Below are 26,721 nucleotides of genomic sequence, written 5' to 3'. Positions count from 1 at the left end.
CCTGGGTCTTGCTCAAACTCCCCCTAGATTTGGCTTTTCTCTGAGCCTGGGGTGCTTGGCTCCCAGCCTGGTTGCCGTGGTGACTGGTGCCTAGGAGGACAAAGGAGGGAGATCGCTGGAGCTTTTGCTACCAGGTCCTGTCGATGAGGAAGTTCAGACTGTGGAAACTCCGCTGCCCTGCTATCCACCTGCCATCGCTGACCGTGTTCTCTCTCTGGAGGAGAGCCGAGGCCAGCACCTCATCCAAAAAGGACATGTGTAAGAGCCTGACGACTGCCGAATGGAAGAAGATCTTCTACGAGAAGATGGAGGAGGCAAAGCCCGCCGACAGCTGGGATCTCATTATGGACCCTAACCTGCAGCACAATGTGCTGGCCCCGGGCTGGAAGCAGTACCTGGAGCAGCATGCCTCGGGCAGGTGAGCCATGCCAGGTTCAGGAGGGAGGGAGGCCTGGCCCAACCCCCCCATGCCCAGTAACTCGAGCTGGCAAAGTCAGCTCTGCTCTTCCCCCCCCTTCACGTGGTGGGAGTTGGAGTTGAGAAAGGACATTGGTAGCCTGGAAAGGTCACAGCTAAGAAGGGGGCTGGTACACTGAAGCCAGTGAGCACCAGGAGGATGTCCAGGGGTCTTGAGTCAGAGGAGAGGCAGGCTGAAAGCTCTAGTCTTTGGACTATATGATGGGAGAGGAGTGGAGGGTTTTGGGAACTAGAGAAGAGGAACCTGAGAGCAGGCTGTGGGGGGAAGTTTTCATGGTATAATGGAGAAATCACAGGCTTTGGGGACATGGGACCTGGGTTCAAATCTAACCTCTGTTGATTTACTCTTTGACTCACTCCTCTGTTCTCTACCCCCTTCCCGCTTAACTCCTCTGAACCTCAGTTTTCTCATTTATACAATGAGGGGATTGGAGTAGATTTTCTCTGAAGTCCCTTTTAGTACTGTCTGTGATCCTTCTTTCCAGGACACACAGAACTAGCTAGTGAAGAGTGACATTCCAGACAGCAGGCAGGGACAGCTGCCCAAGACAAGACTGGTGACATGCAGTGGTCTTTGGGTGTAGGTGGAGGCTGAGACCTCCCTAACCCTGCCTACAGGTGTTGGTTAACCTTTATGGTGCTGTGGTGTGAGCACTCACTGCATTCCAGTCTGCCTGCTGTTATGGTGTCCCTGGAAAGGGCTGGTGAGAAGGGGTAACTCAGGATGACAGGGTGCCCAGGCCCCCTGGGTGGAGAGAGGGGAGGGCTTCTTCACAAGAGGGTTCTAGTCGAACCACCTCTGGAGAGGCAGCAGCTAAAACATAGGGGGACTTTTCTAGATCTCGCTTCTGAAGGGAGGAGAATGGGTTGACTTGCTCATTAAAAATTTTTATTAATATATGGTTTGTTTGTAATTACTATATTATTAAATATAGTTAATGTGATAAACAATAATTTACAATAAATAATAAAACACATAACCGTATAACCACATAATTAAAATAAATAATGTAAGATAATGACTAATTATATAATAATTGCTACAAATACATATTTTGATATCGAAGCTCCCCTGCCCCACTTCCTAACGTCCATTAGGAAAGGAGGACTTCTCATGAACAATGGAGGGTCCTAGGCAGTTGTAGAAGGTCCCAGCTGCCACAGAGTCTGCCCTGTGGACTGTTGGCCCCTTTTTTCTTGCAGCACACAGGTTGTAGAGCCCCTCTGGTCTCTCCTTTCCCACTCCCCTTCCATGACCAAGCACACCCTGCAGCCTCTGCCCAAAGATCTTGGCATTAACCCAGCCTGTTGTTAGTAGAGGGGGTGGGCCAGGAGACCCCATGGAGGGAAGTCTGCTCACTCCTCATGTGTTCACTGGCTTTCCACACTATCATTCCCTTTTTATACATGAGGATACTGAGACAAACAGACTTTAAGTGACTTGCCCAGGGTCACGCAGCTATTAAATAGCTGATTCTGGATTTGAACTCAGGTCTTGCTGACTCCAGGCCCCTTGCTCAACCCACTGCACTCCTTGCTGCCTACATATAGTGCTTTGCACACCTTAAAGCATTGTGTAAACGTTAGCTATTATTATTGCTGTGATTATTATCACGAGTGTCATGAGCAGAGGTCATTAAGACTAGGTCTCTGACTTAGAGGGGGAAGGGTCCTTGAAGATCATCTAGCCCAACTACCCCATTTTACAGATGAGGAAACTGAGGCAGTGAGAGGTGATCCGAGAAGAAGAGGGCTAAGAGGCAGGCTCTTCAGACAGGGAGGCCAGGTGTTGGCTGGGAGGGAGGGAAAGGGGCCGAGTTTGGGAGGTCCCCCATTTTTTGAGTCCGAGGTCCTCTGTTAGCCACACTGATTACGCCACGCTGTTCCGTGCTGAGAAAGGGACGCACACGCTAGTTTGAGAGGCCCAGCCTGGATGAAACGGAAGGTTGGCTCGGGGAGCAGCCGGGATTAGATTGGATGGGTAAATTGGGGTCTTATTCTGGGGGCGCTGAATGCCCGGCTAATGAACTTGGATTTGAGTCTGTAGGAAATAAGCACCAGGTAAGATGTGCGCCCTGAGTACCTCCCCCCCCCCCCCCCGCCTCCCCCTGAGGAAGAATCTCCCGGGACGAGCGGCACTGAGGGCCGGCCGGGATGCAGAGGGCTGCTAATGAGCCACGGAGGTGCAGTAAACACTCCCACCTGCGCGGTCCCTGGGGCGGCGGCTGCGGTTGCTAGGAGACGCAGCCTGCTCCAGCCCCTCCCCCCTCTCGTCCCCGCCCCCACAGGTTCCACTGCTCTTGGTGTTGGCACTCCTGGCAGTCTTCCCACGTGGTCATTCTCTTCCACATGTTCCTGGACCCGACCCAGAGGATGGGCTGCGTGCGCATGCGGGTCTTCAAGCAGCTGTGCTACGAGTGTGGCACCGCCCGGCTGGACGAGTCCAGCATGCTGGAGGAGAACATCGAGGGCCTGGTGGACAACCTGATCATCAGCCTCCGGGAGCAGTGCTACGGCGAGTGCGGGGGCCAGTACCGCATCCACGTGGCCAGCCGCCAGGACAGCCGGCGCCACCGCGGGGAGTCGTGCGAGGCGTGCCTGGCGGGCATCAACCACTGGAAACCCAGCGAGAAGATGCTGGAGGAGGAGGCCACCACGTACACGTTCTCCCGGCCCGCCAGCCCCAGCAAGGCTTCCGAGGGCGGCCAGGGCTGCAACTTCTGCTCCATCCCCTGGTGCCTCTTCTGGGCCACGGTACTTCTGCTCGTCATCTACCTGCAGTTCTCCTTCCGCAGCTCGGCCTAAGGCGCCGGCGCGGTGGGCCAAGCCACGAGCCGGGGGAAGCAGGGCGAGGGGCTGCCGGCCCAGACGTCTTGGCTTTGCAAACTCCAGGCTTGGTTGCCTTGGGGTGTCTAGAGAAATCCTGTGCAGGGGGACCCTGCTCTGCTCCCTCTGCCCCCCGTCTGTACCCAATTTTACCTCCTCTCAAAACCATCCTAAATGTCCAAGCCCACATCACCCACCTTTGACCTCTCTGGCTCACCCTCCCACCATCGGCTTCCTCCTTCTGTGACCTATTAAATGATAGAGGCCAATCGTTACCCCCAGAGAGGGCAGATGAAGAAACCGAGCTGTCTCCATCCCATCCAACATAAGAGAGACACACATGCTCTGTCCCACATTTGGGACCAGCCCCTCAGTCCTCCCACTCCCGCTCCTCCCAATCCCTAGGCTTCTATGTCCGAGGCTGGTGCTGCCTCCCGGGGGTTATCTTGGCTCAGAAGAGCCGAGAGCAAGATGAAAATTCAACTTCCCACCCACTATACCCTGACTTTTGGAAATGTCTTGGGATCCTTAAGGACTCTCCTACCTAAAGACAGCCCGAGCTGTTCTGTGTTTCTGCCCTATCACCTCTGGATGGAGGAAGGACAGGATGTTAGTAGCAGATAATAGAGGCCCACACTGCTAGAGCTCTGGGGGCCCTTGGGAGAGCTGGGAAGAAGCCCAAGCCTGAGGAACAGCAGGGACTCCAGAGCTGAGGAGAAAGGCCTCCTGGGAGTTATTGCTCAGGCCTCCTCTGGGCAGCTGGGCACCAGTGCTCGAGAGATTTCAACCCACCTTAGCACTGCCTGGCACATAGTAGATGCTTAATGAATTCTACTTGAATGACTAAGGTGGGAGCTGGGGGTGAGGGACGGGAGAGGGAATTGGAGGGAAACTGCCTGTAGAGAAAAGGCTACAGAAAGCACCATCTTTCACTTCCGGATGAAGCCCTGAGTGGGAGGATGGATTGGCCCCAGCCCAATGGGGCCCTCTGTCAGCCCACAGCTTGTGTGGAGGCCCCACAGGCTAAAGGCTCTTACCTCCTGGGAGGGGGTCTTTGCGGGCTTTCTCATGTCAGGGTGATCCAAAGTGTGTGTGTGTGTGTGTGTGTGTGTGTGAAGGGACACAGAGGGTGAAGTGAGTGAGCTGCATATTCCACATTAATGGCTACAACCCTGAATTTGGACTCCCTGCCCCATCTTGTATTTGTCTTGTTCATATATTTGCCCTGATTGGGGTCCTGCTGTGGATCTTCTTCCCTTCTGCTTTCTTTCTCTAACTTAGCAGGGGCCATGTTGACCTCTGAGAGATGGCCATGAGAGTTCTAGCATTCGCACTTTCTTGGGGGAATTTCCCACTGGATCCAGTCTGCCACTGTTGGCTGACATCCTCTGGCCCTGGTCATCTCTCCGGCTCCACCCGGCTCTCCAGCTTCCAACCTCTGTCTCAGCCCCAGAGGAACACTCATGGGCTCCTTCCTCCTTCTGTACTCCCTTTCTCCTCCTTTCTTCCCTTCCTTTCCTTCCTTCCTTTTCTTCTTTCCTCCTTCCCTCCCTCCCTCCTTCCTTCCTTCCTTCTTTCTTCTTTTTATCTCTTCTTGTCTCACATATCTGCTAGACTGCAGATCTTGGCTTTGACATTTGCTAGCTGTGTGACCCTGGATAGTTTGCTTAGCCTCTCTGATTCACTTTTCCTATCTCTAAAACTAGGGGGTGGACAAGGTGATCTTTTTGGTTGCTGTGAGCTCTAAGTCTTATGATGGAATGATTCTGGGTCGAAAGGTCAGAGAGGTTAGGGTGAGGAGTTGGGATGACTTACACAAGTCATCATGGGCTCCTTTAACTCCACCACCATTTTCAGAACTGAATAGAACCATAGAGAGGTGGTGGGTGCCTTCACCTTGGGTGTGGCTGGGAGCTGGCTGAACCTCCAGGAATGAATCCTGATCAATTAAGCCTCTCCCCGGTGCCCAGTGGAGCCCAGGTTGGGGCCAATGGCCTCTGAGTATGGTTCTCATGGAAATTCCCATTGGCTAACAAGACGCTATTGGGCTACCCCCTTCTGTGGCTCTAGTGGAGCTTGGCTGGGCTTCCTGATGGCCCATGGCCAGGGCTTGGGTCTTATGCTTTGGTACCAAAGGGTGGACTCAGAATCACTTTGGAGATTTGGGCTGAGCATGAAAGGCACTGAAATGTCTGCCACTGCTCTCTACCTTTAATACTCATGCACTTGACCACTTAGGTGACTTCTCTTTGCTGTGGGTAAAAGCTACAAAGACTGAATCCTGAGCATAAGTCAATATTTTACACCCCCCACTGTGGTCCTGTTGACACGTTTTCTACCTTGTACCCCTACATCCTTGGGTACCTTCCTGACCCACCCTTCTTCCTCCACCTTTGTCCCTTCCCTGAGCAGCCAGCTATGCCCTGGACCTGGGCCTTGACAGAACCTTAGAGATAACCCCACCCTAGGGTCCTCATTTTACAGGTGATCAAACAGGCCCAGAGAGGGAAAAGGACTTGCTCATGATCCCCTGGGGAGTAAGTGGAAACAGATAAGAAAAAAAAAATAAATATTCATGGATCCGCCTGAGGGATGCCCAGGTGTGACCTGCCCTGGGAGCATGGTCAAGCAGGTGTGAGGTGGGTAATAGAGAGGAGGGGATGTGTTTTGCTTGACTATGTGCATTTGTTACAAAAGTTTTGTTTTTTTTTCAGTGTTGGGGACACAAGAAGAAGAGAGGTCTGATTGTTTTGTTGGAAATAAGATTTAATAAGAGTGAGAGGGAGGGAGGGCTGGAGGGAGAGACAGAGACAGAGAGAGAGAGACAGAGACAGAGAGAGAAGCAGAACTGGAATTTGAACTCAGGTCCTCCAATCCCAGATCCAGGGCTCTGGGTAAGCTTTAGCCTCTCTCTGGTCCTTGCCTTATTTCACTGGCAGAGTGAAATATTTCTCTGCAGAGGCCTTCAGTGGCTAGGCTGCTGTTCTTCTCCCAAAGTCAGGGGCTGCTCATTAAGCTGCTGATACCTCAGAGCCTGGGCCTTAGCTTCGCTTGACCAAAGTTGGTGTATTTTCCCAAGCTCGCGGGAAGCTCTCCTCCTCCTTGGCCACATCATATGGCCTGTTCAGGGCAGGAGTAGGAAGCCTTGCTAGCTCGCTGGAGGAGGCCAAGCCGGTGATGGAGACAGCATCTCGTTAGCAATGACTCTCCCTGGCCACCCGATGGAGTCTAGCAGGGCGGAGAATAGACCGTTAGTTTTGGTACAGCAAGGTAGCAACCTAGCTAGGATTATGGGGAATGTTGAACAGGGAGTGCTTCCGGACAAATCCATTAGAAATAATCTGTTTATTGAAGCAGGTCTGGAAGGACCCTGAAATAGTTTTATTTGCTCATTTGTGTGCCTGCATATGCACTTCTTTGAAGTCTGTAGTTCAGATTTGGCCCTTGTTCCGACAGTTCTGAATTTTGGGGATCGGCCCCACACGAAAATGCTTCCCAGCTTTTTAATTATGTTTGTGCGGAAAGGGCCGGCAGGTGGCAGTCTTGGGACAGAGTCTGATTAAGCAAACCAGTGGTGCTTGTCATTGGGCTGCCGGAAATACAGAGCCCTCAGGGAAACAGGGCACCCTCGACGAGGTCTGACCAGGGCTTGGGGCAGATGGCCTTCTTTCCACTCCACTCTGTGGCCTCTTTGTCAAAACCTAAAGTGCTCTAGAAATGTCAGCTATGCAGGACTACGCCGACTGCTGTGTTGTTAATGTTATTACCGTTTATTAAAGTTGAGATGACACAGGATGTTTTTGTTGCCCTATCGTGCTTTTGATCAAACTTGTCACCCCCCAGACCTGCGGTTCTGTGGCTCGGCAAGGCCTTCCCTGTCTGGTGCTCGGACAACTGACTTTTTGAACTCGAATGGAGTTTTTACTTATTGCTTCATGCTTCATCTTGCTGGGTTTAACCCATTGTCAGAGATCCAAATCTCTAGTTATTAGAGACAGCTTGGGATGGTAGTTGGAGTGCTGGGTTTGAAGCCAGGTAGACCTGGGCATTGTTATTATTATCAACCATTGTTGTCCAGTGGCTTCCCCATCCCTCCCACAGTCCTCAAATATGAAACCCACATCTTCATTCAAGTCACGGATAAAAATGTTGAATGAGACAGGGCCCATGAGAGAGCATGGTGGCACTCTACCAGACACTACCCAGCTGTTCCTTCCAAGTGTACACTGAGCCAGTGATCATGAGTCCTCAGGCTCGATCACTCAAGCAGTGTTGCATTCACCTAAGTGTCCTCACATCCAGGCCGGGCCACATCTCTCCATCTTGTCATTTCTGCCTTTTCCAGTTAATGAAGTTGTGGGCATCTTCCAGAATAAGTCTTGGGACCAGACAAAGGGGTCTGTGCAGGGTTATTTATGTCTGGTTCCTTGAAGTTTAGGAAGACATCTACAGCTCCACCCCACTAAGTGCAGCAAGGCATATATCTGAGCGTGGCACTGCAATGTAAGCAGTGAGAGCCAATGCTAACAAACCAGTGTTGACTGATTAAGTGACAGTTGTGCATGTGCCACATAGAAAACCAGCTGCCTGGCTCAAGTGTGTGGGGACCAACTGATTGAGGAAAACTTGGGTGTGTAGATAGTGCTAATATTCATAAACCACAGAAAAGAAAACCAGGAACCCTTCCTCAGAGAAGAAGCTGTAGGATCCTGGGCAAGTCACAGCCTCAGTTTCTTCAGCTGTAAAATGGAGGTAATAGCACCCACCTTCCAGGGTTATTGTGGGGATCAGCGGGATGATATTTGTAATGTGCGCAGTATGATGTCTAGCACATAGTAGGCACTTCATGAAGGATTATTTCCTTCCTCCCTCCCTCCTTCCTTCCTTCCTAAAATGCTGGCCATCACCGACAAGCTCAGCTGCATCATTCCTGCTCGACCACACAGGTGTTTAGCTTCTGTGTGAAAATACTCTCCACCGGCAGCTTCTCCATAGACGTTTGAAGCTCTGGGAAGTTTTTCCCTGGGGTCCCCCCTCCCTTCCCCCCCTGAGTAAACATATCGTGCAATTTGTGCCTGAAGAAGGGTCCCTTTTGGGATGCCTGTAACAAGGGGTTCTACATCATTTTTGAAGACCTTCAGCGAGGGGGGACCCACAGTTGTTTGTCATTCATTCCTTGCCTCAAGCCTAGGTCCTCTTTTTCACAAACCGGCCATTGCTCCTGGCTCTGTCCTCTGAGGTCACATCGAGGCTCATGTCCACAGGACAGCCCTTCAAAGACTTGAAGGCGGCCACCATATTTACCCCGTGTCTGCTCTTCTCCAGGCTAAACATTTCCTGTTCCTTCAGCCCATTCTCAGGTGGCTTGGCCTTACAGCCCTTTGCCATCTTCCCTTGGGCCCAGCCTCTCAATGCTGTTGCTGAGAAGTGGTGCCCAGAACTACCCACAGTGCTCCAGGTGAGGCTGCATTTGCATTTTGGACAACATGCCCCTTGTGCATACTGGCTTGGCTGTCATATCACGCTGTGGTTCCTTATGGAATTTGCAGTCCACTGAGCCCCCCAGCTCCTTTTCAGAACCATGACCTCACAAAGTTCACAAAATGCTATGGATAGCTAGGGAGTGTTCTTGTGGGCTTCTCTATTTGGAATCCACAGCTACCAGGCTGTCCCAGATTGGAAGGAAGGCAGGGAGATGTAGTCTCCACGTAAAGCCGCCCTAGTCGATGATGCCCACAAGCCACAGGGCACCTCAGACAGTTTTTAGTCCCACCCTTTTGTTGGACAGATGGGGAAACTCAGGCCCATAGAAGGGGACTAACACTGAGTTACCCAAGGCCACACAGCAGGGAATGGCAAAGAGGGGCCTAGAACTGGGGTCTCCGAGTTCCCAATCTCAGTGTTCTGGTCTGTCCACCATGTGTCCAAGTCCAGGCCAGCCTGGCTGATCGGAACAAAGTCTTCAGAGCAGAACCCGGATGGGAAGTGATGGGATTGGCAGTGGGCACTTGGTGCTGGCTGATGGAGGAGCATCCCTACTTGGAAACTGGAGGCAACCTGCTCAGGAGATGAGAGTCCCTCCCTCCCTGGGCATCCTGGATGCCTTCCTCACTGGCTGTGCAAGTGTGAACATGAGTTGCCTTGTAGCAGCTGCAGATGGGGAGACCCTGGCTTCCCTCTGGCTGTGGCTGATGGTCCTCTGCACACATTCTGATTTTGCACAGCGATGAATAATATCAGCACATGCTGAGCTGGTTAGTCGTCCTCTGGACATTCTAAAGAAACCTCATTGTGGTTTCTTCTGTTCCCAACCCTCTCTAAGTGTGGAGAGTCTGCGTGTTTGGGTCCTGAGTATGCCTTGCACCACAGCCAAGGGAGGAGGCCTCCTGGGACTGAATGTTGGCTCCCAGATCCCTGAGGGGCAAGTGGGGAACTCTGGCTTCAGGGCTCTGGCAAGTCCATGTTCTTTGGCCAGTCAGCTCCAGCCCCAAGCCAGCTGCGACAGCCAGGTGTAGATCACAATTGTGATATGGGAAAACTGAAGCTAGAAAAAGTGGGGAGGAAGCATGTGCTTTACTGAAAGGGCTTGATTCTCCTGAAGAGGAAGGGAGAAGCAGGATCACATTTTGAAAGGCACCTAGAGGACTCTGCTTGACTCTGGAGTCAAGAAAACCTGAGTTCAAATCTTCCCTTGACACTCACTAGCTGTGTGACCCTGGGTAAGTCATTTAACCTGTTTGCCTCAGTTCCCTCATCTGTAAAATGAGCTGGAGAAGGAAAAAGATAAAGTGCTTTAGTATTTCTGCCCAAAAAACTCCAAATGGGGTCATGAAGAATCAGACATGACTAAAAAACAAATGAACAAACAGAGATAGGAAGTGGTCAGCCACCTTCCCCACTCCTTCCTTTTCACTCCTCTATATATCCCATATGTACACTGAGGCTGTTGACTGAGTAGCCACTGGTAACATATGCTGTCCAGCTGAGGGTGGAGGATTGGCAGAGATGACAGGGAGGGATGGCCCTTCTAAAAGTCATGGGTCAGAAAAACTATCTTTACAGGTAATTGGAAAAAATAAAATACTATTCAAAAATTACTTTCATCATACTTGGGGGGAAAAAGTCATGGGTCAGCATCCATCGATTCATCTGTTACATTCAACCAGAGAGGTGATATCGCCAGCTTCCTCCCTCCCAATATCTGTCCACCTCTCCTTCCTCTACCACGTACATTGCAGGAAAATACATTTATAAATATATTCCCAATCATTTACAAAGCACCTACTATGTGAAGGCACTGTGCTTGGCAATGGGGATATAGAATAGTCTGTACCCTCAAGGAGGTGGTCTTGGATTAATATCCTCTTAAAGAAGATATGAGGGGTGGGTGGCGAAGTGGATAAAGCACCAGCCTTGGATTCAGGAGTACCTGAGTTCGAATCCGGCCTCAGACACCTGACACTTACTAGCTGTGTGACCCAGGGCAAGTCACTTAACCCCCATTGCCCCACAAAAAAACCAAAAACCAAAACAACCCAAACAAAAAACAAAACAAGAAGATATGAAATGCTTTTCTTTTTCTTAGCACATAGTATCCATATAACTCCACATAATTTGAAATCATTTACCTGGAGACATGATGTCCATGGCAACCGGCGTATCAGGGTCACACCGCTGAAACTTGGTCACCCCATTTCCTTCTAAAAGAGAAGACTTTAGCTTCATTTTTGTAGCTCTGTAAGGTCTGACAGATGAGGAAGTCGAGATCAGAGAGGTGACAAGACTTGCCCATGGTCCTTCAGCTAGTGAGCATTGGGTCAGGCCCAGTGCTCCTACTTGGAGCTCCTGCGGGGTCTCCCGGCTTCATGTGCCGGACACAGAGTGCTGTGAGATTCAGTGCAGAGAATGAGCTTCTTGGGAGACGCAGGAATCACCAATCTTACTAATGAAGGATGGCCGTGGCAGGAAGTGAGAGAAAGTGTAGGAGGTGGGAGAGGAAGCCAGGGAAAGGGGGTGGGGGATGGGCGGGGAGGGGGCAGGGCATCAAGAAGGTACATTTTACCTGGAGTTCCCTCTTCTTCCCACAAGACTAGGTATGATTTGGTTCCTTCTTAGAAAGGGGGAGGGAAGCTGGGTGGCACAGTGGTCAGAGTGCCAGCCCTGGAGTTAGGAAGACTCCTCTTAGGGAAATGGGGGCCAACCAGGAAGGAGACCCATGACCCCCGACTGCCCATCGTTCTGCCCTGCAGAGGTTGGAGTGACTGAGTGAGTGGGGGAGGGGACACAACCTCTCCTAAAAATACAAACATTGCACAGAAGTACATTTATTAGACAGTTGCTGGGTGCCAGGTGGTGGGAATCCTCAGAGAGAAGTAGGGCAGCCCCTACTCTCAAGAAACCCCTATTCTAATAGGAGGAAGCGACATCCACTGGAAGGTTCGGCTGAAGACAACATGGCAAGAACCAGTGACAGGCAGATGAGAGTGCCCGGGGCTCCTGAGGGCATGCTTTCAGGGCATGCCCGAGGCCCAGGGGTCTACCATCTCACCAGGAGTGTGGCTGGTGACTCCCTACCCATCCGAGCGGCTTTGAGGCTGGAGCAGGGCTCTGGGTCATTCCAGGCGCCAGGAGGGGGTGTTGAGCCCCCGGTAAAAGCTGGCAAGGGGGGAGACCCTCAGGGATCTGTTGGCCTCTGGGGGGCTGCAGGGAGGGTCCCTGGGGAGCTCTGGGAGACCCGCTCCTGCTAGGACCTCAGGGTTCTCTTGAGCTCTCGGTAACGCCTATTGTCTAAACCAAAGCTTCTTACCCTATATGGGGTCACATCACTGAATGTGGGGGTCGTGAACAATTTGGCAGCAAATGTTTGATTCGTGTACCCATTTTATATACCTATATACCCAGGGACACGTAAAAAAATCTCAAGCAAAAAGGGGTTGTATGTGGACAAAGTTTAAGAAGCCCTGGTCTAAACTTATCAGTCCTTCATATTTTAGTATGAATCACTTCCATCTGATTGCTGAAGAAACCTAGGATGTAATTTTGGAAGCTGGGGCGTGTGTGTGTGTGTGTGTGTGTGTGTGTGTGTGTGTGTGTGTGTGTGTGTGTGTGAGTGACTGAGGCGATGAATGACTCAGGGTGGGGGAGGAGAGGGAACAAAAGATCAGCCGGACTTTGAATGTGTGTCTCTGAAAACGGAGCTGTCTCCAGCACACTCAGAATCCCTCTGGATGGAGAGATAACTGAGCCCCTCTTCACAGTATGTAAGCACATGCTTGTGGCTCTGTGTGATTCACCCCACAGCAGACCCAGCCCTCCCCTTGTAGTAAACATTCACTTGTTATCAAAGATTCCCTAGCCGTAGCTGGCACGGGCTCCACATCTGAAGTCTGTGCACCGGGATCTCATTCCATCTTTGGGCAGAGAAGGGTTCTTCAGCTGACTTGCCCAAGGTTACGGGCCTGGGTGGCACTCAGACTACACCCCGAGTTTTCTGAGTGTCTCTTTGGGCCAAGGTCGTCACCTTCTGCGTCTCTGGGTTCAAAGAAACCTTGGCTCTGTTGCTCTTCCTGCCGAGCATGAGGCCCATCTCACAGGCCCTGGCATATTCACCGGAGGAGGCTCCCTGGGAGATCTGGGTCTCAGATCTGGGTCAGGACGTAGAAAGTGGGAAGGGGACCCGGAGGCGCTGCTTTTGGAGCTGCTGGGGGTCCCTTTGCAGCTGAATGGGAGCTGCCCCAAGGAATGTCTCTGAAGAGAGATGAAGGTGACTGTTGTCTGAGCCACGGGTGGGCAGCCAACCTGGGGATCCGGGGGGTTGTGTTTCTGGATCATGGGGCTGAGGTGGGCTTCCTGAGGCCCTGGCTGTAGCCTCCTGCTCATTGCCTTGGTCTCCCGGGGCCTCTTGATTTCAGAATGCAGAGACCTGGTACTCTGAGCCACAATGATAATCTCTCTTGGGAACCTGTGACCGGTGGAGGCCAACAGCAGGGCCAAGCCGTGTTCCAGCTGGCCTTGGCTGACTGAAGGCTTAGGGAAGGAAGTAGGGGGAAAGGGAGGGGGAAAAGGAGAAAGGAGGAGTGAGAGAGAAATCCAAAAAGCCCTGCAGCGAGGGGCCAAGGGAGGGAGGGGGTGACGGCCTTCCCTAAGCAGACCCCCAGCTGCTGCGGGCCTCAGGGACATCAGCCCCGCTCCAGGGTCTGGTGAAGTCTTGGTATCTCTCTGCTGTTTTGTTTCTGGGCATTCGGCCATGCCTCTATCTTCCTGTTCCTCTCCTGTGATCAGAAACTCATTGCTGGGAACCCAGCAGGTTATTTTTGTTCCCAATGACATTGTCTTTAAATTTTTGCATGTGTGTGTGTTCACAAGCACTCACGCACACGTGCATACACACACACACACACACACACACACACACACACACACACACACCATACAACAAACAAACTAGACCCAGGAAGTCCCTGCCAAGAATTTGTTTTTCTACATTTAAAAGAAACCCAAAACGATTTCAGGGAACTCCTAAGTTTTCCTTGTAGAGCCAGAGTCCTGTAACTGGAGGGTCAAGGCAGGACTTGGGAACTGGGAGCTTCTTCATGTTTGGGGCTTCATTCTCTCCCCTTCCCCCATGCCCCTCTGCTTCCAGGCCAGTCTCTTACTGATCAGCTCGGCATCTTCCCTGAAGTTCAGTCTTATCAGCTGGGACTTTTTTTTCAATAGCTGGACCAGGGACTGGTGACTTTTCAAGAGTCCCCTGCCGAGGTGTGTGTATGTGGGGCGGGGGGCAGGTGGGGGTAGATTTTCACAAATGGACTTGCCAGCTCCTGGTATAGACATTGCTATATGTATATGTAGGGGTGGACAGTTGTCTGCATTTGTGTAGCACTTAATGTTTTATCTCATTACACCCTCACCTCAATGCTGTGAATCTAAGTGGGTATCACGGATAGGTATTTAGCAGATGAGAAGACAGAGGCTGAGTGACTGCTCACGGCCACATGGCTACTGAGTGTCAGAAGCAAGGCTTGAGCCTTGGTCCCTCCCGATTCCAGGACCATCACCTTTCCAACTAGCCAATGGAGGAAGGGGAAAAATGGAATGCTTTAGCCAAGCCCAGGGGAACTACTGGATTCAGGAACTAGAAAAGGCCTTAGCCACCCTCTAGTCTAATCTGTGACCTAAAGTAGGGGTCCTGACCCTTCCTCATGTCATAGCCCCCTTGGACGGTCAGTCTGCCAAAGCCGGTGGACCCCCCACATCCAACCATATTATTAACTGCAGAGAATAAAACACAAGGGTTTTCAAAGGTCAGTGAAAATAAAAGTGGACACGTTTTTGGACATCATGGACCGTCTGAAATCTATCCAAGGACTCTGAGTTAGGAACTCTGCCCTGAGGGGTCCCTTCTGTAACACTGTTCTACTCAGGCATGATCTTCCTATCTCACTATTGGTGTTTACAGTCAGTTATAGGATAGTATCTTGAAGAGCTCATTGTTCCTACTTTGTTCCATTCCACTGTGGCAGAAGGCGATCAGTGACTTTAACGGAGCTCAGGGGAGAGTTCCCGACCGGCACATCTTCCTGTTTCATTATTAGGCTCATAGCTATAGAGTCTCAGAGATCCATTGGATCAACCCACGCAATGTCCAGGTAAGTCAACTGAGGCCTAGTGAGGTGTAGCCACTCACTGGAGGTCACACAGGTAGCAAGTAGCTAAACCAAGATTAGAGCCCGCCTGTAAGCCAAGTCTACTTTCCACCCCACCCTCCAACACCTCTCTCTACAGACAAAAATGCGGAGGCTCAGGGGATCCAAGTGACTTGCCTGTGGTCACGCGGATTGTAAGTATTCAAGGGGAAATTTGAACCCAGGTCCTCTGGCTTGGACTCTTTCTACTCTACACGCCAATCTTCATTAATTCAATAAAACCCGATTCTCCAGAAATGAGTGACATGAGGATTTTTCAGAAGGGAAAACCAAAACAAATGGGGAACTTGGACTCAGTCACGGTTTTATTCAGAGCAGTCAGGAAGCCCCCAGCCTCTGTTACCGTTGAACTGCTGACTATTTTTGCTTCTAACGTTTGTTATTTATCCTCTAGCCTCAGGCTGAGAGCTGGGCCAAAAATCAGACCACTCACATTTTTATGGGGCTTTCAGGGTTACTTTCCCTACATTACTGTGTTTGATCCTGACTTTGGGCATGTGCTCAAAGGGTAAATGTTGTTCTATGGGCAGGCCAGGCCCCAGAGAAGAGGTAGGGATATAGTCAAAGGGGCCCTGAGGGTCCCCACATCACAGCCACTGGGGAGGGGGTTCACAAAGCGTCCCTGAGTCAGTTTCAAGTCCAGTCTCGCTTTGGAGGACCGTGCCTCTTGCAGAAGGGCTTCTGAAAAGAAGCTGGTAACAAGCCCAGATCAGAAGGAAAGTCTGGAGCTCCGGGACACACAGGAGAAGAGGCCATAACTCCAGCAGAGCTAGAAATGAGGTAGCGTGGAGGTGTGAAATTCTGAGTTTTCTTACACCTGGTTTGCAGGGCCACGGACTGTCAGAACTGGCCCCCTCTTGAGACTTCCAGACCAGAGAGAAGAAGGAATGAAGTCAAGCCCAGAGTGGTACACGATGGTTTGGGATTCCACCGGGGTGGGGAACCCCCATTGAGGAAGCAAGCTCCTCAGGGAACCTGCTCAGCCCCTTACATGACCCTGGAGGCTCTTTTCTCCTTATATCTCATTTGTTCTGAAATCGGAGAATATTCTGAATCCACATAATGGGAGCTCCTAGGGAAAGAAGGGGAGGGGAAGACAATGTTCCCACGATGGACCTTTTAGGACCATTCAGGACAAAATAAAGCAGGACCCCCAGTGGAGATCATGGGGGCTGAGCCCATCATGATGGAAAATGGAGAGAGTAGAGAGGTGTGGAATCCCTGATTGGAGGAGAGAGAAAACACCTGAAAATGAGGTTTTGAAAAGTTTGGGGACATTGGAGATGACTTAAGGCAATTTTAAGCCAACACATTCATTTTACAGATGAGGAAACTGAGGCTGGGAGGGTGTTTAGTGACTTTTGCAAGGCAGTATGAGCTCTAAGTGGCAGAATTTGAATCCAGCTCCTCTGCCTCTGAAGTGAACTCTACAGGCCTTGGAAGGTTCCAACCCTTAAGATAGGGGGAACTCCAGCCTCACCTTAGGGTCATTTCACATCATAGGCTGGCCCTAGAAGACCAAATCTCCTCCCTCCTGGAGAAGTTGGTGGCTGTAGAGGGAACAATGACCTGGGATATCTGACTTTCACTGCATTTCACAAACGTTCTATCAACAGGCTACTCAGCACACCCTCCTGTGGACGTCTGGCGGCATTTGGTGTTGGGTGACTTGACCGAGGTAGGTGGAAGCATCCCCCTTTACAGGACTGGAGCAGATGAGCTGGTTTCGAGGGCATGCTCCCAGTTCAGCCAAGGCCAGGATCGGAGCCACAGCCCCTGAGTTGCTGCTCAGCTGGGTGGTGGTCTCCACTGCATGGATTCCTTCCAAGACAACCTTGGCCAGCCAGCAGGTAAGCTTCCTGAGGGCAGAAGCTTCGTCTTTGTGTCTCTGGCATCCAGCACAGTCCCTGGCACCCAGGAGGTATCGAATCACATTTCTTGAATTACATTTAATTGGCTTATTGGGGGCTATTTGGCATCCAGAGGACTTTAGATAAAGATTCCTGAAATGTGGCTTCCCCAGGATGAGGGGAGGATACTCTTAATTCTGGGACATCCACTCTTGTTGACGTTTTTCCTTTTCTAAAGCCTTGATGTTGGCTGCGGCTGGGTCTCACTGCATACAAGTGGGGCCCCAGGGGGGAAAGAGACACAAAGGGGTGCACCGACAAAGTCGTCATCAGCTCACTATGCACGTGCCAAAGACAGGAAAGCTTTGCTGTTGGTCACGGTCGTCAGGGAACAGAGGGGCTTCTTCCAGAGAGGGAATGGACAGGGTGGTGGGGCAAGCTGAGGTCGGACCACCAGGCTTTGGTGTCCCTCCCTCCACTCCTGGCCACAGGCGGGCATCTAGTTCTGAACCCCAGTGACCTTCTGGATCCAGGCTCGGTTCTCATGGATGTTGGAGTACACACCGTATCTTTCACTCTTGCCACAGCCATCCCCCCAGGACACAGTGCCCACCAAGTGCCAGCGGGCTTGCTCCTTGTCGAGGGTCACCATAGGACCTCCAGAATCCCCACTACAAGCATCTTTCCCTCCTAAAGGACGAAAAGAAATAGGAGCCATGAAGGTGCTTCTGCCCAGAGGGGGTGTCCCCAAAACATCAACCATCAGCCCCTATGCCCCCTCAAACCCTCCACATCCGAGTTTCTGAGACACAATTTCAGGGAGCCAGGTGAGGGAATGCCACCCTCCTTTAAAGCCACAGACCTGAAAAGAAGGAGGATCATATGCTCAATCCTCTCATTTTAATGAAGCTGAGCCTCAGAGGGGGGAAGCATTAAAGGCTACATGGCCAACTTGGTGCAATTGGGGCTAGAATCTGAGAGACAGAGGGAAGGAGAGGGAGGGGGGGAAGGGAGGAGGGGAGAGAGGGGGAGAGAGGGAGAGGGGGGAAGGGGGAGAAGGGGAGAGAGGGGAAGAGAGGAAGAGGAGGGAAGGGGGAGAAGGGGAGAGAGGGGAAGAGAGTAAGAGGGGGGAAGGGGAGGAGGGGAAAGAGGGGGAGAGAGGGAGAGGGAGGGAGAAGGAGAGGGGGAAAGGGGGAGGAGGGGAGAGAGGGGGAGGGAGAGAGAGAGGAGGGGGGAGAGGAAGACAGAGGGGGAGAGATGGGGAGAGAGAGAGGGAGAGGGAGGGAGAAACAAAACCCTTGTAACAAATAGGAAGATAAAGATTCGGAGGTCCAGGAAGTGAGTTGTCCAAGGTCACACAGGTAGGAAATATAAAAAGTGGAATTTGAACCCAGGTCTTCAGACTCCATAGCCTGAATTCTTTCCATTGACCCACACTGCCCTCTACTTTCTTTACCCAGAAGTCCCCTTATTGTTTCCTCATCATCCCCCAAAACACTGACGCATCTTTCCAAGTCTTTTACAAGTCAGACCTGCTCCCTTGTATCTATAATTCCCTGGTCACCCATGAACCCTGCTCTCAATGACACCACAATCCCACTGGTCTCTGTTCTCCTCCCTCTGGAGCCTCAAGACTTAGGAAGGACTCAGCCCCCACCCTCCTGACCTCTTGGCTGAAGTAGACTGGTGATGGACTCACCCTCTCTTTCTCCAGCACAAACCATGTCACGGGTGATTTTCCGATTAATTTGGGCATAGGCTTCATGGCAAGCTTCCTGGTTAGCTATGGGCACTTCAATCTGGAATAGAGGCATTTTCTTATTAAATTAGGGGAAGAGTCGTTGCTCAGCCTGGAGGGCTCAGGGCTACATGACCGCTGGGTGTTTAAGGGATTCTTGTTCTGGTGTGGGGTAGACTGCAAAGTGCTTGCTAGGACTCTGAGTTCAAATGCTTCCTCTGCTATGACTGGTTCACAGTGGGACTGACATGATAAGTGCACATGATTGTAGTGAATTAATTGATTTATTTATTCATGGAACTAGATGTGGTAGGCTTCCAGCAGATGAAGTGGTAAGAAGAATCTCTGTGGAGGTACTTCGAGAAATGATGATAAACAAACAATTTTAGAGCCTGTTGCAAAAATTCAATGTTTCAGAAATGTTGAATTATTAGCAAAAGGGTGTGTGTGTGTGTGTGTGTGTGTGTGCATGCGCACACGCATGTGTACACGCACACATATGCACATGCACACACTCATGCATCTGTCAGCACAGTGTCACAGACTCTCAGATAGAAGGGGACCTTGGCAGCATCCAGTCCAATATGTGCCTGGACAGGACTCCCCATTTACATCATTCCTGATTGGTGGTTGTCCAACCTTCTCATAAAGACCTCCAATGATAGTGAACTTACTGTCTTCCAACCAAGACCTAATTTCTTTGGCAAAGGGAACTCCTGGAGGAAACACCCTCTCCCGATGCAGGTCACCATCTTCTGTGTAACTTCTGTCTTGGATGGATGATCCTAGGACTGTCACTTGTCCAGGGTCACACAACCAGGATGGGTCAGAAGTGGGACTTGAACCCAGTTCTTCTTGACTTCTAGGGTTACACCACACCACTTCTCTCCTCTTTGGGCTAGTTCTAATTAGTCAGAATTTCCTCTCCACCCCTTACCACAAAGGCTAAATTTTGTTCTCTGAGATGCTGACTCATTGCTTCTAGTTCTACCTTCTGGATCCAAGAGGGACAAACTGAATTCTTCTTCCACATTGCTGACCTTTAAGTAAGCAGGGAGCAACTAGGGGGTGTGATGTTCAGTCAGGAAGACCTGAGTTCAAATCCAGCCTCAGACACTAACCAGCTTTGTGACCCTGGGCAAGTAACTTAGCCCTGTTTCCCTTGGTTCCCTTGTCTGTAAAATGAGCTGGAGAAGGAAATGACAAAGTATTCCAGTATATTTGCCAAGAAAACTCTAAATGGGGTCATGGAGAGTCAGGTACTTAAGTCAATACTTAAAGAAATTGATTTAGGCTATTCACTGGAAGGTCAAAGGCGAAAGCTGAAGCTTAAATACTTTGGCCACATCGTGAGATGATGGGCCTCACTGCCAAAGAGCCTGATGTTGGGAAAGATTGAAGGCAAAAAAGAAAGGAGATGGCAGAAGAGGGGTTGGAAGCGCCATCTTGGCTCCCTATAGACAGTGTTATGGAAATGATGAATGTGAACTTGACCAGACTTTGAGAGACAGTGGAGGACAGAAGGGCCTGACATTCTGTGGTCCATGGGGGCGTGAAGAGTTGGACATGAATGAATGACTGAGAAACAGACAACTATCAGACTGCCCCTGTTTTCTCAAGGCTTTTCTCCTGTGCTTCCTTCCATAGGTCATTTTACTCATCTCACAGCCTCTTTAAGGCCAATGAGTCAACCATGATTATAATGAATGTGCTCCCTCAGGGCTCCCCAAAGACCCTACTGGTCTTCTACTTGGATTACCACCCCCAGGAGCCCTGTATTTGTTTACTGAAGGGCAAGGCTGACAGCTAGAGATCTCAGCCCCCTGTTTCCAGGAGGAGTTTCCCCAGGCACCAGGGACAGGGACATCCCTCAAGGGCTCACGTTGACTAAGTTTCAATGCTTCAGTTGGCTTCATTAGCCAAATCCAATGGGAAGCAAGGTTGAATTTCCCATGGCTCCTTTTCCTCTGCTGCTTACTCACTCCCTTTCCTGTCCTCTCCTTAGAAAAGTTCCAAAGCAGGACTGTTGGCTATCAAACGGGCGCCCTGCTAAGCATGGGAGAAGTTGAAGATCACCTCCATCAGGGACTCCGGGAGTCTATTCAGGAGCTGCTTTCCCCAGCCACTCACAATAACCATGGTACCTGGAAGCGGGAGAAGAAGATGGAGTGAACAAAGAAACTCTCACTGTCATTGTCATGGAGTTTCTCCCGACATCCAGCCTAATGCCCCCAGCCTTTGCTCCTAGTTCTGCCCTCTATAGCTAAGCCACTGGACAATCCTCTAAATACTGAAGGTCAGGTCTCATGCTGTGCTTCCCTGTCTACTCTGTCTCTTCTGTCGGCTAAACCTCTCCAGTGAGACGCTATCTGCTCTACCCCTGCCCCATCTAGTCATTCTTTCTCTATTCTGTGTCTGTGAAGTTGATTTAAAAAATTGAAATACAGAACTTTCCATTTTTTCATATTCAATTTTGTCTCATTAGACTTAAGCTGTTGTCAGACTGTCAAGATCTTCTTGGATCCCAACACCATAAGCCCACTTGTTAGCTGTTCCTCTCATCTTTGTACCATCTGGAAACTTGACAAGAATGCCTTCCACATTTTCATCTAAGCCATGAATAGAAAAATAAACCACACCCAACCAAAGACAGATACCCTTGAGAAAGACTTTTTAAACCTGCATTCAGTGAACTTAATTTTTTTTGATAATTCCATTTCAAAATAATTGTTTTTCCCCATATCAGATTGCTTTTTGTCTTGGGGAGGAGGAAGGGAAGGAAGGGTGGGAGAAAAATTTGGAACTAAAAATCCTATGAAAACAAATGTTGAAAACTATCTTTACAAGTAACTGGAAAATAATGAAATACTTTAAAAAATAATTGGTTTCCTTTGCAACCTTTGTATTTTAGTTTGAGTATTTAACATTATCCGGAGTTGGACATGTTTCCATCAGTTTCCCCATACCACCAAAGGGGGCCTGGACACAGAAAAGGGGAGGAACCCCTTCCCAGAAGGCATCTCTCTGAACTCCAAGGGGCTGGAACTGACTGCTGGTGACCCTCAAATGGAAGGGTCATTCAATCAGTTCTTTTTTTTTTTTTTTGGTTCAGGCAATGAGGGTTAAGTGACTTGTCTAGGGTCACACAGCTAGTAAGTGTCAAGTGTCTGAGGCTGGATTTGAACTCAGGTCCTCCTGAATCCAGGGCCGGTGCTTTAATCCACTGAGCCACCTAACTGCCCCATTCAATCAGTTCTTAATCCACTTGTGGTTTTGTCCAGCCCAGACCTCCCACCCCACTCCCATCTTGTCAGCAAAGAAAAGAATACAGGAATTTGTTCAGGACTTTGCTGAAATCTAGTTACCTAGGTCTGCAGCAAAGCCCCGATTAACCTAGATTCTAGCTTCTTTGTCCATTCAGTCTCCATAGATCAAAGGCTTTCATAGAAGATCTTGGGCATTCTTTTCAATATCCCTGAGGACCTGGAGAGTAAACCAGGATGAGGCCCTCCCTGGCACTCAGTCTCTGGGCGCTGCCTCCTGTCAGTGGAGGGAGCCATTGTGCTCTGGCAGAGGTGAACTGATGATGCCCCATGGCAGGAGACCCCTCGGCCCAAATTCTCCTAGGTAGAGTAGAGTAGAGTGGAGAAGAGTGGAGTGGAGTGGAGCAGGAACCTCACTCAGTGTGAAGGAGGGGGCCTGGTTACCTTCCCGCGGGGGCCCCTCTGGGAGGCAGATGGGCATCACATAGTCATTCAGCACTGGCTCTTGCAGCAGCTCAATTAGAGCTAGGTCATTCTCGAACGTGGCAGCCTTGTAGGATGGGTGGAAAGTTATGCTCTTTGCCTGGAGTTGCTGCTCTGTGTCATCCTTCTGCTGTGTCATGTACTTGCCTAGACAGAAAGAAGAAAAGAGAGGGAGGTGAAGCCTGCATTTCGAGAAGACCTTCCATTCCTGGAGGGCTGGTCTAATTTCTGTGTCATGTTGTCATGTCTTTCCCATCTCCACATTGGCCAGAGACCTGCCATGGCTGGGGAATGTGGAGGAGGGGGGCCTAAGGAGACACAATGGGGCTTCATCCGTTGGTGGTAAAGACAGGTTTCCATCTTTTTCTTTTAAAGAGTCCCAGACATAGAAAGAATAAGCTGCCATCTCAAGAGAAAAAAGTAGGGTTGGCCTTAAGAGTTGGCAGAGCAAACTGCTGCCTGCCCTTAGGCATAGGATGGTTCTGGGAAGGCCTCTTCAATCTCACGACATATTTCTCCTACTGGCTTGCTGGTGCCTGAAATTCCACCATTAGTGTTTGGTCATAAAGTATTATCTATAAAGTACAAAATTATAGGTTCATAGAATTTAGAGTTGGAAGAGGCCTGACCTGGAAGTAGAAATTCTAGGCTCATGAGATTGAAGACTGGGAAAGAGTGCCCAGGGACAGGGAGTTTCACCCAATAGAATGTAAGCTTCTTGTGGGCAGGAGGTGTTTCTAAGAGACTTTGTCTCCCCAGGACCCAGCAGAGGCTCTGATTCTAAAGCCACGGCTTTTCCCACTGGGGGTTTTAGAATTTTTCTCCCCAGGCTTATGACCACATTCTACATAGAATGGGCTGGGTATCCAGCAGTCACTCGGCACACTGTATGTTTTTATACACGTTGTCTTATTTGATCTTATATCTACCTTATAAAGTTGATAGAGAAAGTCTTTGTACCCACATTTTGTGGATGAGGAAAGCAAAGCTCAGCTAGACACAGTGCCTCGCCTAAGATCAGTGGGACATGCTGGTCAGGGCAGAGCTGGGATGTAACCCCAGGCTTTGGAAACCAATGATATTGGCCCCTCTTATTGACCCAGAAAAACACAGAGACACTATCTGTGTCGTATTTACTTTTCATGCGTTTTGTTAACTATTTCCTATTTACATTTCTACCTGGTTCTGGCTGAGCCCCGGAGTTTGATGAGGTTTACAGCTTGGCTGCCAGTTTGACACCCCTGGAAACCCTAGTTCAGGTGATAGCAAACTGCTTCTCAGTGAAGGAAGGACATGATGAATCCAACAAGCATTCACTCCAGCCACCATTTCTCAGTAGTATATGCTAATACCAGATATACAATATGCTACTAAGAATACATATTATGTACTGAGAATATATTACATGCTAGTAATGCCTATGCATACTATATATTCATGTGATAGATACTAATAATATACATGTTACCAACAATATATACTATATATCAATACTATATACTTTATATTATATACCAATAACTGATACCATAAAATAATAACATATTACCTCCTAATTACATATACTATACATCAATTATACTATATGCCACATACTAATAACATATTACATACTAATAATATATACTATATACCAATAATATATTATATTCTAATAAAATATATACTATATACTAATATGTATAGACTATATGCTACTTCTAATATACTAATAATATATATACATTCTATATATTGACAATACATATGAATATGAATAATACAATATACTAATACTATATAATTATATGCTATTAATATATACCAATAACATACTATATAGTAATAATGTATACTACACACTAATATATACTCTATAATGATATCTATTACATACTAGTAATATTAATAATTACATATAATATATTTCACATAATAATATATGATACAAATATACTAATATATCAATACTATAATATATATTTACTATATCTAATATTACATATCAGATATACTATATTATAATTATACATGCTATGTAAAATAATGTATATTACATACTAATTATATCTATGTGTGCTATATAAATGTATTACCTACTAAGAATAGATACTATGTATTAATAATAAAAAATACGTATACTATACACTATTAGTATATATATATATACTAATATAGACTATGTAGTAATATAGATAGCATACTAAATATATTAATATAAAGTAAAGCACCCTACTAGAGGTTAGATATTGATTAATAATATAAAGTATTAATAACACAAATCATATACATTGACTAATCATATAAATATAATAATGGCGCAACTGATAACAATACAAGGAATATAGAATTGTCTCATTGTAAGGATAATTAATGATTAATTTCATCAGTGGCCGATCATGCTTTTAGCCACCAACTATGGCTTCAGGTTGTGTCTCACTCACCCAGGATAACTCTGAATTCAGAGAGAGGGAGAATGTCAGATCCGGTTAAAGCCGAGTTCTTGGATTCTAGGCGCTGGTGGAGGCAGTGAGCGGCCGTCACAATCCATTTGTTTCCTAGAGAACAAAAGTAGCCGGCATGTGCAGCAGAGAGCTTGGTTTGTTGAGGGCTCCTGGCCGATGATGGACACATGGTGCTCTCTGAGGTAGCTGCCGCCTATGTTTCTCCAGCAGCTTCCTGGCCATTAAGGTCTCTTTGGCTCTCCCCAATACCAATCAGTCCTCGGATTCTTTCCATCACTTCACCCCACTGGTCCTGTTACCCACAAGCCCCAGTGCCCAAAGGAGGACATGGGGCGTGACTCAGTCCTCCGCTGGCCAGGAGCCAAGGGTGGCTACAAACAGCCGGGAGCCTCATCTTCTGCCAGACTTCAGGGAAGGTGAGTCAGTCAGGAGGAAACAAAGTCATAGGAGCCAATGCCCACTTTCTGCCTCTTTGGATTCCCGTCCCCTCCAGGCCTTCTCAGGTCAGATTCTTCCTGCTCTTTGTTTGAAAAGGAGACTTGCCAGGGTGGGGCCCATGAGGAGAATGGCTCTGGAAGGCAATCCCTCATTCAGAAGAAGTAGGGCACGCTGAGGGATGGCAGTGGGCAAGGGAGGGCCAGGCCCTGGCAGCCAGTTGGGCAGGATCAGGAAATGATGCTCGACATAGGCTTTGGATTCTGGGAGCCAGAGGTGAGGAAGGAGGTGGGGACCCCTTCAAGGGTCAGGGACAACAACCAGGACAAAGGCCTGGAGGTTGGAGATGGGCCAGAGAGTCTGTCTGTGACTGTTTTGGTTTATTTGCCCATCACAAGAAAGTTTCCCTTTCTCCCAAGTGTCTGGGGCTCTTGAACACACCCCTGGAGAGATGGAGGGGGTCTCAGAGCATTTACCTTGCCTGAATTTCCTTCTTGTCACAACCACACACTCCTGGAAAGGACCCTCCCCCCAGGGGAGATATGAACAGTCCCAGAGTACAGGATGTCCCTTGGGGAAGAACCACCCCCACACAACCTCCATGGGATCACACAGAAAAATGCCCACCAGCAAGCCTGGGGAATTAATGCATGCACCCATTCACAGGAGGTTTGATTTCTCACAAGACACAAACTCCTCAGCAAAGGAATGAGCCTCTGACAGTAGAATTTGAGGTACAGCAACTCTGTAGAGGAGAGGCATCCTGGGAAGGTCATGAGGCCTTCTCAGTGGCCTCTGAGATCTCACCCCATCCACGATGTAGTGTCCCCTTCTCTGCCCACCCACAGAGCTGCCGGGCCTGGCTATGGATGGATGCCCAGATAGGTCTTGTCTCCAGTAGATGAAAGAGCTCTGGGACCACCCACCAACACCATTGAGACCACCCACCTGGCACAAAGCTTTCTTCTCCTGACTTCAGTGTTTCCATTTTCCCTCCTGGTCTGATGGGACATAGAGGGCTCACACTATATGCTGACAAGGTCACCTGTGGCTCTCCCAGAGGTGTTAGTAGATATTGTTCCAAGGACAAGTTTCAACACTGAATGCCCAGATTCAGCACAGAGTCTGGAGCCATGTAGGAAGGCCAACATGCCCCCATCAAAGTTTTTCCAGGATGTCACAGGGACTGTTACTTCCAAATGCATGATTCTTATAACTCCCTTCTTTGTTGTGCCCCTGGTCAGATGCTCTGCCTGCACCACCCTAGTTATGTCCCTATATGTTTCCCGTGTTTTTGCAGGTAGAAGCTAAAATCCAGCCTCAGACAATTACTAGACAAGTCACCTCACCTCAGTTTGCCTCAGTTTTCTTGACTGTAAAATGGAGCACCTCCTCCCCCCACCAGGGTTTTTGTGAGGACCCAATGAGATGATATTTGTGAAGTGCTTAGCACAGTGCCCGGCGCACAGTAGGTGCTTGATAAATGCTTGTTTCCTTCCT

The 26,721-nt window shown here is 49.3% G+C and overlaps 2 protein-coding genes across 3 annotated transcripts in view; one reads left to right on the top strand and one right to left on the bottom strand.

Moving 5' to 3' along the window:
* The first annotated feature begins 143 nt into the window (after positions 1–143).
* LOC122751464 (receptor-transporting protein 1-like) lies at positions 144–3,450 on the top strand. Its single transcript, XM_043998527.1, has 2 exons — positions 144–418; positions 2,766–3,450. The coding sequence occupies exons 1-2, from the start codon at positions 144–146 to the stop codon at positions 3,280–3,282; spliced, it is 792 nt and encodes a 263-aa protein (XP_043854462.1). The 3' UTR covers positions 3,283–3,450.
* Positions 3,451–15,295: 11,845 nt separating this feature from the next.
* MASP1 (MBL associated serine protease 1) overlaps positions 15,296–26,721 on the bottom strand; it is a 97,754-nt gene continuing 86,328 nt past the window's right edge. Inside the window, exons 12-16 of one of the 2 annotated variants that reach the window (XM_043993022.1) lie at positions 24,766–24,879; positions 22,304–22,489; positions 20,673–20,740; positions 18,558–18,657; positions 15,296–17,548 (exon numbers count right to left, since the gene is read on the bottom strand). In XM_043993022.1, the coding sequence (XP_043848957.1) occupies positions 17,358–17,548; positions 18,558–18,657; positions 20,673–20,740; positions 22,304–22,489; positions 24,766–24,879 (659 nt within the window). In that variant the 3' untranslated portion in view covers positions 15,296–17,357. The remainder of the gene's footprint in view (positions 17,549–18,557; positions 18,658–20,672; positions 20,741–22,303; positions 22,490–24,765; positions 24,880–26,721) is intronic. The other variant, XM_043993023.1, reaches the window with a different exon arrangement.

Source organism: Dromiciops gliroides, chromosome 3 (genome assembly GCF_019393635.1).
Source record: "Dromiciops gliroides isolate mDroGli1 chromosome 3, mDroGli1.pri, whole genome shotgun sequence".
Lineage (NCBI taxonomy): Eukaryota > Metazoa > Chordata > Mammalia > Microbiotheria > Microbiotheriidae > Dromiciops > Dromiciops gliroides.
The sequence above is the reverse complement of the archived record's forward strand: the minus strand, read 5'-3'. Positions and strand labels throughout refer to the sequence as shown.

What these genes read in the sequence shown, in the direction of transcription:
- LOC122751464 (XM_043998527.1), top strand. Translation starts at nt 144, where the DNA reads ATGAGGAAGTTCAGACTGTGGAAACTCCGCTGCCCTGCTATCCACCTG. An exon ending in GAGCAGCATGCCTCGGGCAG is followed by an intron (nt 419 to 2,765) that starts GTGAGCCATGCC and finishes CCGCCCCCACAG; the next exon opens with GTTCCACTGCTCTTGGTGTT.